The sequence below is a fragment of the Xiphias gladius genome, chromosome 11 (genome assembly GCF_016859285.1).
Source record: "Xiphias gladius isolate SHS-SW01 ecotype Sanya breed wild chromosome 11, ASM1685928v1, whole genome shotgun sequence".
In the NCBI taxonomy this organism is placed as follows: domain Eukaryota; kingdom Metazoa; phylum Chordata; class Actinopteri; order Istiophoriformes; family Xiphiidae; genus Xiphias; species Xiphias gladius.
The window spans coordinates 6,621,637-6,635,903 of record NC_053410.1 but is presented as its reverse complement, the minus strand read 5'-3'; the positions used below and the strand labels follow the sequence as shown (position 1 = coordinate 6,635,903).

The following is a 14,267-nucleotide window of genomic DNA, read 5'->3' as shown; positions in this document are numbered from 1 at the left end:
CATTGCAATCGGTGTTCACCCCTGTGGTTTTTCTACACTTTGTTGTTGTTGTTGTTGTTGTTGTTATTGTGTGTTACCTGGAGACTAAACCCCGGGCAAACAAGTCGCAGACCTTTTCCGGCTGCGTCACACGCAACGTGACGGCCGTCAGCGGGCGCTGAGCTCAGCTGACTGGAGGCTCCGGCGACGGGAAGTTAGCTCACTGCTGCTGCCGCTAACGCCGCCGCCGCCGCTGCTGCCGCCGCCGTTGTCGGGTTGAGTTTGTGATGCTGTAGACCCCCCCGCTGTTCAGCCATTCACTGACCAAAAAAATAAATGAATTAAAAAAAAAAAAAATGGAGCGGTACGAGTCGGACGCGGAGGGGGACGGGCAGGACACACCGCTGCTTCACCAGGGACGCGGAGATAAAGTGCACAGAGGTGAACACCACAAAAGCTAGCTCCGTGGCTAACCGTAGCGTTCGCCGCGGTTCGTCTCGAATCCGCGCTGTTTTGTCGACGTTTCACCGGGGGAGGAAAAAACGGGTTCGCCGTTCGGCAGTCACGACAACACAAACACCCGCACAGTATAATGCGGTCTAGTGCAACACGACTGAGGCGCCTAGAAAGTGGCCGAGAGGACGAGTCCACAGTGAGCTAAACCATGGTGTTTAAAGCCTCGGTTACACAGCCGCCACTTTTGCAGGGCTGTTGTCAACGGTGAAATAGTTCGCTTGGGTAAAAGTAGTAATACCACACTTTAAAAAAAATATGCATGCACCCAGAAGTTGTCAAGTAGAAGGACAGAAGTACCAGCGGCGACATAGACATCAAGTAACAAAAGTAAAAATGGCCATCATGCAGAATGTCCCTGGCTCATTATTAGTTATGTGTTAATAGCATAAGTGGTACTCAGTGGTGTAGTTGGTAGAGGTGGAGATCATTTTTAACTATGTCATATACAGTTGGGTACTTCAATCCATTACAAAGCACCGTGTCTTGTAAACTGATCGTGTGCATTGTGTGTAAAAGTCTGAATCTGAATATTCTTAATAAATATAGTGGAGTAAAAAGTCAAACATTTCCCTCTGAAATGTAACGGAGCAGGGCCTAAAGTATGGCACGGTGGCAGCTTTACGTATGGAATAGTGTAAAATGGATTCCCAAGTGAAGTTACTTGAGCCTCAGAGTTGTGCTCAAGTAACGTACTTGAGTAAATGCACTTTGTTACTTTTCACCACTGGCTGTTGTGTTGTATTAAAAACAACAGGGCGTGCAGGTGTTCATGTCGTGTCCGTCTCCTGTGCACCAGCCTACACGCGAAACTTAAGTTAATCATGATGGCTTTTACAGTAACCGTCAATATACCATAACTATCAGCTAAATAATTTACTAAAAAGCTTTTCTTGAACCGCGCGGGGCCTGTCAGCCGAGGTAGAGCTGCATGAAAATGGCTTTTCGTGGCATTCTCCACACCTGCCCTGTGCTTTTGTACACACGCTGACGTCTTAACTAACCTGTGTCACGAGTTTAGGGACATTTGCCCTGAGCTCATGTCACAGGACAGGCCTACCTGAGCTACGAGTCATGTCCTGTTTACACGCCTAGAGCCGGTTCGATGAAAATGAAGCTTAAAAGTCATGAAAAGTCAAGATGTTAAAGTTGCAGCTCAGACGAGCAGTGTGTGTTTGCGTAACAGTTTACTGACAATCCAGCAGGACAGCTGTCCCTCGTGTTTAAGCAAAGCAAACACGGCAACCCGCTTGACAAAGACACTGCAGGTTGATGTGCCATCGTCTTTTATGTACAGACTGAGGGAGGAGGTGCTTTCCAGCTTAAACATGAGCAAAATACAGGAGTAGCAGTGTTTTCCATGATGACAGTGATATCAGAGAGTAGTTGCACATTATGCAAAATCCAAAGATTTATCAGGCACTAAAGTTTAGCTATGAAATGAACCTGGAGACGTAGAGTGCTGAAATGACTACTTGTTCAGCCAAACGACAAAAAAAAAGTGATCATGTTGATATTATGGCTTCAACTAACAATTATTTTCATTACCAATAAATCCAATAATTATTTTCTCAATTCTTGTCCTGTCTTAACTGATAGTCCAAAACCCAAAGGTATTAAATCCACTGTAGATTCAGACGAGAAGAAGCAACAAAAAATCTCACATTTGAGAATTTTTGTTGCTTTTGTTGCAGTTTTGCTTGAAAAATGATTTAAATGATCAATCGATTATCAAAATAGTAGTAATAGTTGGTAATTTTATTTTTTGTAGACTGACGAATCTATTAATCAACTAAATCATTGCAGCTCTAGTTGATATATTAGACATTTTCAGTTTATATTACTAATTATCTTGCTGTTATGTATTTCAGAACTTGTGACAGGCAATTACTTTTGGTGATCAAGAAAATTGTAGATAGATGGATTCATAGTAGCCCAGTGTAAGTTGCACTCAGTTAGGGTGGCAGTTAATCTTCCAGTTGTTTTTTCGATTTACTGATTAATGCTTCGGTCCATAAAATCTCATGTGAAATTGTGAAAGTTACCTGTTATAATTTCCCACAGTCCAAGGTTACGGTTTCAAATACCTTATTTTGTGCAGCCAACAGTCAAAACCCAAAGACGTTCAGTTTACCATCATTCTATCATAAAGAAAAGCAGTAAATTCTCACATCTGAGAAGCTGGAACCAGAGTATTTTGGGCATTTTCACTTGAAAAGTGACTAAAACAAGCTCTCGATTAATCCTAAAATACCTGTCGCTTAATGTTCTGTTGATCGACCAATCGTTGCAGTTCTACACTCCATGGCCTATATGCAGTGAATAAACAAGCAGAAAAGTAAAGACAGGTAAACGCAGGAGCAAGAAAGACTTTGTTTCCAAAAAGTGTCAGATTCATTTTCAGGTTAAAAATGAAAAAAGGAAAAGACTCTTCTGATGCCCTTTACAGACAAGAAGTACAGAAGAGATACAGTAACTATACTCGAATTAGGTTAAATGTTACCTTTTATTTCAACAGACACTCACTTCAGATAATATTCCTTGGTAAATTTTCCATATTGTGAATTACAACTGGTAACTACAGCACAGGTCGTCATTGCCGTTATCTCTCTCTCTCTCTCTCTCTCTCTCTCTCCTCACGCCGTAGCTCCAGCATGCTGTTCATCCCGCTATGGCCTGGCCTTGCTCTCCTCCTATGGCTTCTTTGTGGTCTACGCCCTGCGAGTGAACCTCAGCGTGGAGATGGTGGACATGCTTAACAACACCCACCAATCCAGCGCCAACCACAGCAGCTCAGTGTGCCCTGCTCATGCCAGCCCTGCACGGCCCAAGCACAACCACACGGTGAGCAAGAACATCTCTGCGGCCGAGTAAGACCATGCGATTCCAATACGCAAAATGGCAGGGATTAAGCAGACTGAACTGTTTTGTGCTGGCACGGTTTAATCCCACTTTTCCCATTTTCCCAAGTTACAACAATGCCAGTGGAATTCAAGCAGCACTGTATAACTGAAATTGTTGAATGAAAAGACTCCCCAACCCCTAAAAAACTGAAAAATCAAGTCAGCGAATCATTTTGACAAGAAGTTAGGCTATCAGTATTTAATTTCACTCGTTGTTTTTTTTGGTGTGTGTTCCTTGGCGGAGATTTAGAAACTTATTGCTCTGTTAAAGAATCGAAGGCTGAAAGAGCCCAGGTGATCACACCAGTACTCACTGACAGGGCTTCAAGTTGACCTTTGGAAAACAATGGTTAATGCTGCAGCCATGTTTTCCCGTGTCTGTCTACCGTCCATGGAAAAACACCTATAAATGTCAAGATTAAATGAATCAGGAGGCTGGAGCCGACATCTGATATTCGGCAGTTTGTCCGCCTTGGAAAAAATGACTCAGGGACAAACGGTGTTCTGAACTGATGCATAAATGTTGCTGTTTCTTAGTTTTTCATCTGGTATGGTGAATTACAGCGTGTAAACTGGGCCACCATGCTCAGATAAAGTCACCGGTTACTGGAATGCGATCTGTTTTGATTTACACACCATCGCACCAATGGAGTGTATAACTCAGTACATAACAACAGTCAACTCTCCCGCATTGAACTCTCTTCAAGATATCATGGTCAAAGTCGGTTTACCCTGTATTACTATTGACAAGCCGTGCTGACTAGGACACGATCCACAACTGAAATCTTGGCTATACTCACTGCACTTAAGTGTGTGTCGGGTGCAGCTTTGGTCACGTTTACAAACTACCTGTTGGAGGTGGACGTCAGTGCTTCCAAAAAAAAGAGAGAGAGAGAATTGTTTAAAGAGAAACATAAAGGTAGAGAGAAGATGAGAGGTATACATAAAAAAAAAAACCACATGCACAGGTACAGCCGAACAACCAGAAGCATTGTCTCCAGCCTTTATCAAGGCTTCATAATATTTGATCTACCTTAAATCCTAATGTTGTTCAAAACGCCCACCTCACAGGCCAGTGTGTACGACTGGGACTCCGAGACACAGGGCTGGATCCTGGGCTCCTTCTTCTACGGCTACATCCTGACACAGATCCCTGGGGGCTACCTGGCTGGCCGCTTTGGACCAAAGTGGCTGATGGGCTTTGGAATCCTGGGAACTGTGGTTTTTACACTGCTCACGCCTGTGGCTGCTGACCTGGGTGCAAGCTACCTCATCGCTGTCAGGGCTCTGGAGGGGATAGGAGAGGTAGGGGAAGTTTAAATTATTTTTGCACCCCTTGTTGTTTGTACCATAAACATAAACTGTACTGCAGTTATATGTAGAATTAGCTTTATTTACCTTCAGATAGCAGTATTAAAATGTATGTGTGAGCTCCCGTAGTCAAGTGAGTGTTAATAATTACTCTTAATGGAGTTGAAGACACAGCCGTACAAACTAATATAATAAGTGTATGATTGGTTGTATTTGAGTGTCATTTGTGCACTCCTGTGCATGTTCTTGTTGTGTTTGTCTTCAGGGAGTCACATTTCCTGCAATGTACACCATGTGGGCAGCGTGGGCCCCGCCGCTGGAGAGGAGCCGACTGCTCACCATTTCCTACATAGGTAAGACACAGAGACACAGTACGATGTACGATGTAGACACAGTGGAAAATTATTTCCAGCTAAACATGTTCCCGTTTACGCAGAACAGTAGCTTTTTGGACCGCCTGAAAATTAATTAACAACAATTTTGATAAATGATTAATCAGGCAAATCAATATTCACTGGTTGCCACTTCTGTAATGTGAGGATTCGAAGATGTGATGAACTGTTGTACTGACAAAATAGACAGTTTGAAGCCATTGAACATTGCCTACTATAGAACTGATTAATTTTTCAGTACAGAAACTGCCATACAAAAAAAAAAAAAAAGAATAAAAAAGTGAAAAAAATGACCAATTACAGCCTTAGATTTATCTATTGTGAAACTGGATTTATAAGTCTAGCCGCCTCATCATCATCTTCTGTCTGTGTATTCATCATTCAGTAGTTTCACTATGTGCATTCAGACAGCTGTGGGATACAGATGTTTGTATTTTCTCTTCCATCCCAGGAGCCCAGCTGGGGACGGTTATATCTCTTCCACTGTCTGGCGAAATCTGCTTCTACCTTGACTGGACCTACGTCTTCTATGTATTTGGTAATATGCCTGGGGTGGCCCACCCAGTCATTAGCCGACCGTTTTGAAGGGAGAAATCCAGCCTGTGTTGTAGGAGTTGTGGTGTTCTAACTTTCCCTCAGTCTGATAAGTCTAATTTTATTTTAGTGAGTGATTTAACACATCTCCTGGATTTCCTTTTAGGAATTGATGAGCATCAACTGTTAGCTACTTAGCACAGCAGCCTGTAAACATTTTGTTGTATGCCCAGGCAGGAATTCTTGTAACCTTCTTTTTCACACGTATGATGCATTAATGCATCAGTTAGAAAACGCTTCGCTAGGTTTTAGGCTATGAAGTTGCTGGAAAGGATAAGTAATGGAAACCTCACATCATAGCAACACTTGGAACTCTGTATTTATGAAAAACTGCTTTATTGAACTGACATTGCAGATGGTGCCTCTAATCTTGTCAGATGGGGAAAATGCACAGTTCAGAGTTCTTGCGTATCTGTCTGAACTCAAGTGGCCTCTCCACTGATTAGTCATAGTGTTTATTTTTCCCCTTTAACGCTGATCCACCACCACTCTTCACTCTTCAGAAGAGCTGTTTCCAGGGTCTGTTCCTTTGTTCCTCTTTGGTCTCTGGAACCAATGATTTAGATAGTTGAAGTTGAAGAGAAAGGGTTTACAGATGGAACCACTGCAGAGGTCCTACTCTTTTTTTTTTTTTCTTTTTTTTTAACTTGCTTGTCTGAACTGCTTTCATTTAGCTCCGTCTCAAACCACTGAACAGATGTTAGACACATCTGTTGTTCTCAGTGGATATAAGTAAAGTAGAAGTAATAAGTTGCTCAGCCCTTAGTTCAGTTTCAGGAAACAAGACAACAAAAATCCAGTATTTTCTGATATGTTGCACATCTGCTGGCTACATACAATCTTTCATGTGATGGAGGATTTATGCTGCATAAATGTTGACCACCAGTCTTCATTTATAGTAAAATGAGTCTTGTGTCTGTTTGTGTGTGTCCAGGTTTTGTTGGCCTAGTGTGGTTCATCTTGTGGGCCTTTCTCGTCTTTGACAGTCCAAACACTCACCCACGGATATCAGAGCGGGAGAGACTCTACATCACCACCTCACTTAAGAACGAGGTAACACCAGTAACCAGACTACACGTCCTAATTTAAAAAAAAACCAACAAAGAACAGGTTTCATAGGTTTATGGAAGGTTGTAACTGATATGTATGTACGGGTAGATCTTGACTTGTCTACTGTCTTGAACATTTTTCCCCAGAGAGAGTCATAATCTGAAATTCCCAAATGCTTTAGTGCAGTTTCTTAAATCTATTTGATAAAAAATAATTTTCCTTTTGTTTTCATTTTTTTTTTTAATTAGGTCATATGTTTAGTTACAGTGTAAAATAATATACAATCCACGAAAGAGACAAAGTGGAATATTAAAAATATTGACAGACAGAAGAAAACACAGAATATATAGCTGTTATTAATGTGTAATGGTAGATTATCCCTAATTACCATTTTAAACTATGATGTGCTCTTCTTTAATCTGTTGTCAAGTCAGTAGCAGGCATTTCCGCTCCAGTATCTGATACTAGTGTTATGTAATCTCAGTGTATTGCAGCATTTTCTTCTCTTCTCTGTCTTACTCGGCTGTTGGGTAATAACACTCCCCAAGGGTCTGCATTTTATTATGACATTCAGAAGCAAAGCTGCCCTAAATACTGTACATGTTCAGAGATCGTGAACGCTAATGCGGTGTTCATCGTTTCAGCTGAGACGTGAACTCTGCTATCAGTCCGTCCTCTGTTTCTATGCAAACTGAAAGCCACCAGAACGTATGACTTCTCTATTGAAAACTCTTGGTCCCTAAAATGTTTGAGAGATTATGGAGGTATATAGTACATGAGTATAATGTTTAACTTTTTACACTGAGTCATCAGATGTGTGAATATGACTCTGGATACACACACACAATTGATGGCTGTATGACAGATCAACAGAGGAAAAAAAAGTGTTTATTATATGAAAACAAACAAGAACACAACATTAAAGAAGAAAACGTATTGACAAACAGAGGGAGAAACAGCTAACGCTAGAAATAAAACAACCACTAAACGCAGTAGAGGAGAGGTAGAGGCTTATGCAACAAACACTGTCCTCTTCTGTAAGGTCTGTTTCTATTTATTCAGCAGAGGTAATTAAGTAACAACGGATCCTACTGGTATTTATATATGGTATTTATGTACTTTGTGAATATATATTCAATGCAAAATAACTGCACAGCTGGATAAAGTGGATGGTAAAATAGTGGGCAAAAAAAAAAAAAAAAAATCAATCCAAGTTATTCTCACACTGAAAAGTAGCTGTCTTGTCATACCTCTTCTAGTTAACAAAACATTTAGTTTAGTTTATTTTTTTATTTATTAGTCAAGGGTGGATGTATTAATCAACGACTTCCTAATCAATCTGTTCCCGGTGTCCTCCCCATGTGGCCCAGCTGTCCACATCTGCGGGCTACATCCCCTGGCGAGCCATAGTGACATCCAGACCGCTGTGGGCCATCGTTGTGGCTCACTTCTCCTACAACTGGACCTTCTACACCCTTCTCACCCTGCTGCCAACGTACATGAGTGACATATTGGGATTCAGCATACAGCAGGTGAGGTCAACATCACATGCAGGCAAACACTAATAGGAAGAGTCAAATATGGGCTCAAAATGTGATCAAACTGAACATACAATCCGACTGTATGTTCATTGCCATGCATCTTTGCAAACAGTTTTTGTTCAGAATTTTTCATTGAGAATGTATAAACAACTTAAGGTTAATATTACTACAAAATCAGTGTACTGGTAAGTCCAGATGTGAATGGTGATTCTTTGGATGTTCTTAAAAAAAAAAAACTGTCAGTATGTGTACGATAAGAACAATAATGTATGTAAATGAAGTATTAATAGACAAAGGAGATGCAGGTGGCTATCTCCTAAATTGTGTCACTGTCCAAATACTTATGTACCTAACTGCAAATAGATAAACCAAACTGGGAACAATAATCAAAAGAAAAATCCTTGGAATGCATATTATATGTAATCATAAAAATACATAAACACATGATGTGCTGGTTCCTCCTTCTGTCCACAACAGAATGGTATGCTGTCAGCTCTGCCTTACATGGGCTGCGCCGTGTTCGCTGTTCTGAGCGGCCAGTTTGCCGATTACCTGCGGGAAACCCGCCAGTGCCCAACAGTCACTGTCAGGAAGTCCTTCTCCCTTGTTGGTAAGGAATGCCAATACCTCACCGCTGAATCAAGGATTCGGTTATTTTGGTTTGTAAAACCGACTACGGGATCTTGACTTGGACAATCGATCAATGTGCCATGTCTAACTATTGTTAAGAGATTTTCACTGTAATTGTGTTTGTTCTGTAGGTATGATCGGGCCGGCGGTCTTCCTGGTGGCAGCAGGATATACAGGCTGTAATTACACCTTGGCTGTTACCTTCCTCACCATCTCCTCCTCTCTGGGTGGGGTGTCGGCGTCTGGCTTCAACATCAACCACCTTGACATTGCTCCTTCGTAAGAATGACTCCTCTCTATCACTCAACTAATATCTGGAAATATTATAACATTTTCAGAATAAAACCAGGTCTTGTGACGTTAAATGTAAAAGATGCAGTAGTGCCAGAAGAAACTTTCTAACCCTAGATTGCAATTTTAGCTTCAGACTTTAAGAACCTGAATTTTTTTAGCGCTGTAACATTGTATGTAATCTTCTTGTGATCAAGACGATGATTTTTTTCGAATCATACATCCTGGGTGTATGCAGAGTATTTCTTCATAAAAATATATTCAGAGTTATGAAACAGAGATGAATGTAGAAGTACTTTCTTAAAAGCTTTGAAACATTTAGTAAAGGGTCTCCGGCAGGTGTAGCCGCATGAAGTTTATTCGTCTTAAACCTAATAATATATGTGTTACGCTGTTACACGTACACAATAATTACTGCAGTGAGTTTCGCAAGCCAATACATACTTGTCACATTTAACAAAGTACGTGTTTATCTTCATAGGTACGCTGGCATTCTGCTGGGAATCACCAACACCTTTGCCACCATTCCTGGCATGGTGGGACCAGTCATAGCAAGAGCCCTCACCAAACAAGTAAGAGACACGTGTAACCTCACACTCTAATTAACCAGTCTGCAGAGTGGCTTTGACTTAAACTTAAGTGATTTGTTTTTCAGAGGTCAAGATTCAAGTCTAGATTCGATATAAATGATGATTACACCCCTAAACAGTACCTCTTATAGCTTCATGCCAGCCATGGTGCTGCACGGGCAGCAGATAAAGTTTGCATAGTTAAGTTTTTAGGATGTAATATGCTGCTGCTTACGTACTAACAGGGGTCACCTCGGGTGTCCTGACCTGCAGTGTCACTGCCTAAACAGATGGTATCCGTACCTTGGGTGTCCAGTCTGATGCTCCATGTCATGTCTAGGACAGAGTTAGCATGTTAATGTTACTATGGCCACCAGGAGGCACCCATACTCCTGTATACAGTAAAAAAAACAATAAAAACAACACAGCTGTAGTTGAATGTTTTTGTCTGGAATGATGATGGCCATCACATTTGCCATGATACCTTGCTTCATTGTTATTTCGTATGTGATGAGGATAGTGGCACTACAGTGTAAAAAAAAAAAAAAACTTTGGTCACTAAAGTATCATTCACCTTTATGTGAATGTTCAAAACTGTATTGGAAGACAGGACTCCATGCAGTCACTGCTGTTTTGATAAACTCTACATAGCGTAAACAGTGTATAGATTTGGGGCTTAGGCCCTCCCCACACAGTTAAAGACAGTTTATTTGTCATTCACACCGTCATCCATGGCAACCAGGTGAAGATTAAACTAAGTTAATAATCCAATTTGTGCATTTTTAAATTCTTCTAACTGGTTACCTAAAGATACAATTTCTAATCAGTGTTCTTTTTGTTTGGATGGTCTGAACATGACATCACATCCCATAGTGTGTTGAACAGCTTATCTATCAAATAACCAGGAGTAACTAACTGTGGTCATTCAGATCAACACCCATGGCAAACCAGGCGAAGATAAAAATAAATCAACCCATCACAATCTTTTAAATTCAAACTGGTTACCTGAACATACCATTTCAAATCAAGGTTGTGCTTTTCGGACAGTCTTAACATGACCCAACATGACGTTGCATACTGTTGTGTCAAGTTCAACATTTCTACCCCAATATTCAAATTTGCAGATTAATGATTTGTTACCAGGGAGAATTTCTGTTGTGCCTGCCCGGCCCCTCCAGAAGGCCAATGTTTGGATTCAGGTTTGGATGATCAGTCTGGAAAATCAATATTGATCTTTAGGATGTCTTGTGATTTGTAATAATTGTGTATCAAAAACAAATAATTAGACAGAGTTTTTCCCTTTAAGATGCATGATTACCATTTAGGAGTGTTTTGAATATATTTTCAAACTGAAACTTCAGGTTTTCTTTTGTTAAACCAGGAAGTAACACATTTTGAGATGTTGGCCCTGAACAGTTGTATGACTTCCAGGGCACCAGTGATTTTAGTAAACATCATTATCCGATGCAGATGTTTCACAGAATGCACCGGATAATGAGCTAAATCATTTACACGCTAATCCAATGAGGGCTAAACCTTTTTTTTTTTTTTTTAAATTTCAATACTAATTGTTAACTGTGCTGACTGTCCTCTAGAACACTATAGAAGAATGGCAGACTGTCTTCTACATTGCTGCTGCCATCAACCTGCTCGGAGCGTCGCTCTACACTCTGTTTGGCCGAGGAACAGTGCAGCCCTGGGCTGTCCACACTTCCTACTCTCATGGAGACTGAGGCAGAAGACAAGTGACAGACTTATCCATTTGATGATTGAGATTTGTCCATCTGACATATCTCAACCATGGGCTTATTCAATGGGTAATTTCATCGGGAGATGTGCTCCAGCTGTGCTGAAAGTTCTCAAAGCACGGCTAAAATAACAGTGAGTAACAGCCATGTTACCTTCAAGGGACATTCTCTACTGTGAATGTGGGTACTTAAAGTCTGTTCACAGATAAAACCTGAGGTTACAGTAGTGAAAAAAGTATATTGCACTTTTAGTTAAGCAGTAATGCTTTGGAGGGAAAAAATAATAATTAAGCAGAGCCAAAGTATCCGGGAAGTATCAAAGGCTTCTTAGTATGAAGTCAAGTAGTCTTACCAATAATAGAAACAAGAAAAATGTAGCTAGTTAGTTAAATAGCTATAGGCTATATGGCTAGTTTCAACTTGAAAGATCAGCTTGGCTAACTACAGGTTTCAAGGGCTTGTTGACTGTCAAGCACGATGAATACCATCATAAACAGGCTGTGAAAGACAAACAAGCCCAATGTTGTTACTGTCTGATATTCAGGTTTACCAGTGAGCCAACTTGCTAGGCTCAATTGTTATTTCTGCATCCAGAGCAGTTCTGCTTTAACTTTTGTATAGCGTTTAGTTTGGGATAACATTATTTGCTACTTTGCAACCCAAATGAGTAAAAATGAAAAATGAGTGGAGATGCAGGATGACAACGCCCCAATCCATAGGGCAGGAGGGGGTCAGTGAATGGTTGGATGAGTATGACAATGACTTGAACCATACGCTACGGCCTCCGCAGTCACCACATCTCAACCCAGATGAACAACTATGGGGCGTTTTGGACCGATGTGTTAGACAGCGTCCTCCACCACCATCATCAAGACCCCAAACGAGGGAATATCTTTTGGAAAAATGGTGTTCAACCCTCCAGTAATTGCTCCAGAGACTTGTAGAATCAATCCCAGGGTGCACTGAAGCGGTTCTGGCAGCCCGTGGTGGCCCAACACCTTACTAAGACACTTTATGTTGGTTTTCCCTTTAATTTGTGACCCGAAAGTGCCAGTAAGTGTTGCTTTTAGATATTTAAAAGGTTTGCCCCATAAATAACAAACATGTCATCCCAAACTAGACACACACATTGGGCAAGGTCTTTTTTGAGAAAATATTGTGACTGCACAGCACGCACAAACACTTGTTTGGGAAAATGCCTTAAAAGTGAAGCCTACTTAAAATGATTTTAAAGCTATGTCTTTCATGCGATTGCAAACCCGCCATTTTCTTGTATTTACCGGTCATATGGTGCAGTTAAGGGATTTTATGTGTAAATTATATGTAGTCTTTTCAGGTTATGTCCACCAGGCACCTCTTTTATTATAGTAGCAGCCTTTAACTAATGCGTATGGAAAGTACGGGCCATGATGTTTCCAATCTGTAACACTAACAAGATGCTTAGCTGTCGGTGCCTTTCTAATGAAGGGAAAGAAAAAGTGCTTTAAAGAGGTTCCCGTTGGACACAGCCTTACTTTTATTCACAGGATTTACACTTTCTGTGCCAGTTCTCAGGTATCTTGTGTCATACAAGGATTGGAAAGGATGTTTATTTACGTTGTTATACATTTATCTACTACATAAGACTTGTGTTGTCAGTTTTTAAATGTCAACTGACTTATACATTTTTAAAATACATTTCAATTAGCATGGTTAATAACTCAAAATATGTAGTAGTCACCCACAATAGTCACCACCTCCTAGTATTGGCTTTTTATCAATGCGACCAGTTGATTAAAGATAATTTTTCTATTAGGTTTGCACTTTCCGTTCACTTGTATATAATACTATACATACGTTTACCTTTATACATAATGACTACAGAGGGGCAAATCAAAACTAAGCCACAAGGTAAACATTTTGTCTTGGTTGGAATTTTTTGTCAACAAGTAGCACCATCACCCGAATTTAAGATGAAATGCACTTGTGCCTTATTACATTAGCTCTAAAGGGATCAGACAATGAAGGACTGTTGACTCATTTTTTTCATAAGGGATTCCTTTTGTTTACTGCTTTTTCTTATTTCAGTTTTACATTCATGTCTACATACAGAAACTAAAGGGACATTTGAATGATATGCTTATATATATGTATGTGTGTGTCTGTGCGTATACACACAAACACTGTACCGACAGTTTAATCATTGTAAACTTTCACTCTGGAAACACTGAAGTCTTAAATCACTCATGTATTGTAAAAACATCATATACAGCTATACTCAAATCTGATATTGTGTCGGGTTATTTCATTATTATTGTGAAATTATTTAATATTATTATATAGCCACTGTCACAGACTTTCAACTAACCAAAGGAACCGTGTGCTTTTCATTATTGCAGTTCTTTGACGCTCTGATGAAAAAGTGCAGGAGAAGATCAAGTTAACGTTTTGATGATAAACTCTTTAACCTAGTCAGTTAGTCTGGAATATTTTTTAACTTAAATATATACTCTCGCACTAGCCTTATGCAACTTCCTTATTTGTGGAAATCCAAATGAATGAACTACTGAAGTAGTACTTCCTAATGAAAAGAATCAATATGCCTGTCAGTCAGAGTAGTTAGTTTTCAGTGACTTAACCCTATTTGCTTGGACATTTAAAGAAAGAAAAAAAAAAATCTATTAAAACCTTACTGTAAAAATTACTCTGAAATAAAGTAAAACAAAGCGCTTCCCACTAAGGTTTGTTGGAGTTTAGGGTTGGGAAA

At 40.2% G+C, this 14,267-nt stretch overlaps 1 protein-coding gene across 1 annotated transcript; it reads left to right on the top strand.

Moving 5' to 3' along the window:
* The first annotated feature begins 218 nt into the window (after nucleotides 1-218).
* slc17a5 (solute carrier family 17 member 5) lies at nucleotides 219-13,788 on the top strand. The gene is made up of 11 exons (XM_040139557.1): nucleotides 219-420; nucleotides 3,140-3,336; nucleotides 4,467-4,700; nucleotides 4,972-5,059; nucleotides 5,550-5,636; nucleotides 6,627-6,745; nucleotides 8,113-8,274; nucleotides 8,761-8,893; nucleotides 9,045-9,192; nucleotides 9,686-9,776; nucleotides 11,369-13,788. The coding sequence occupies exons 1-11, from the start codon at nucleotides 336-338 to the stop codon at nucleotides 11,504-11,506; spliced, it is 1,482 nt and encodes a 493-aa protein (XP_039995491.1). The 5' UTR covers nucleotides 219-335; the 3' UTR covers nucleotides 11,507-13,788.
* Nucleotides 13,789-14,267: the final 479 nt, after the last annotated feature.

Excerpts from the sequence above, each read along its gene's own strand:
- slc17a5 (XM_040139557.1), top strand. The coding sequence starts at position 336 with ATGGAGCGGTACGAGTCGGACGCGGAGGGGGACGGGCAGGACACACCG. Across the intron at positions 5,060-5,549 it reads GCTCACCATTTCCTACATAG|GAGCCCAGCTGGGGACGGTT; the intron begins GTAAGACACAGA and ends CTTCCATCCCAG. Across the intron at positions 5,637-6,626 it reads CTACGTCTTCTATGTATTTG|GTTTTGTTGGCCTAGTGTGG; the intron begins GTAATATGCCTG and ends GTGTGTGTCCAG.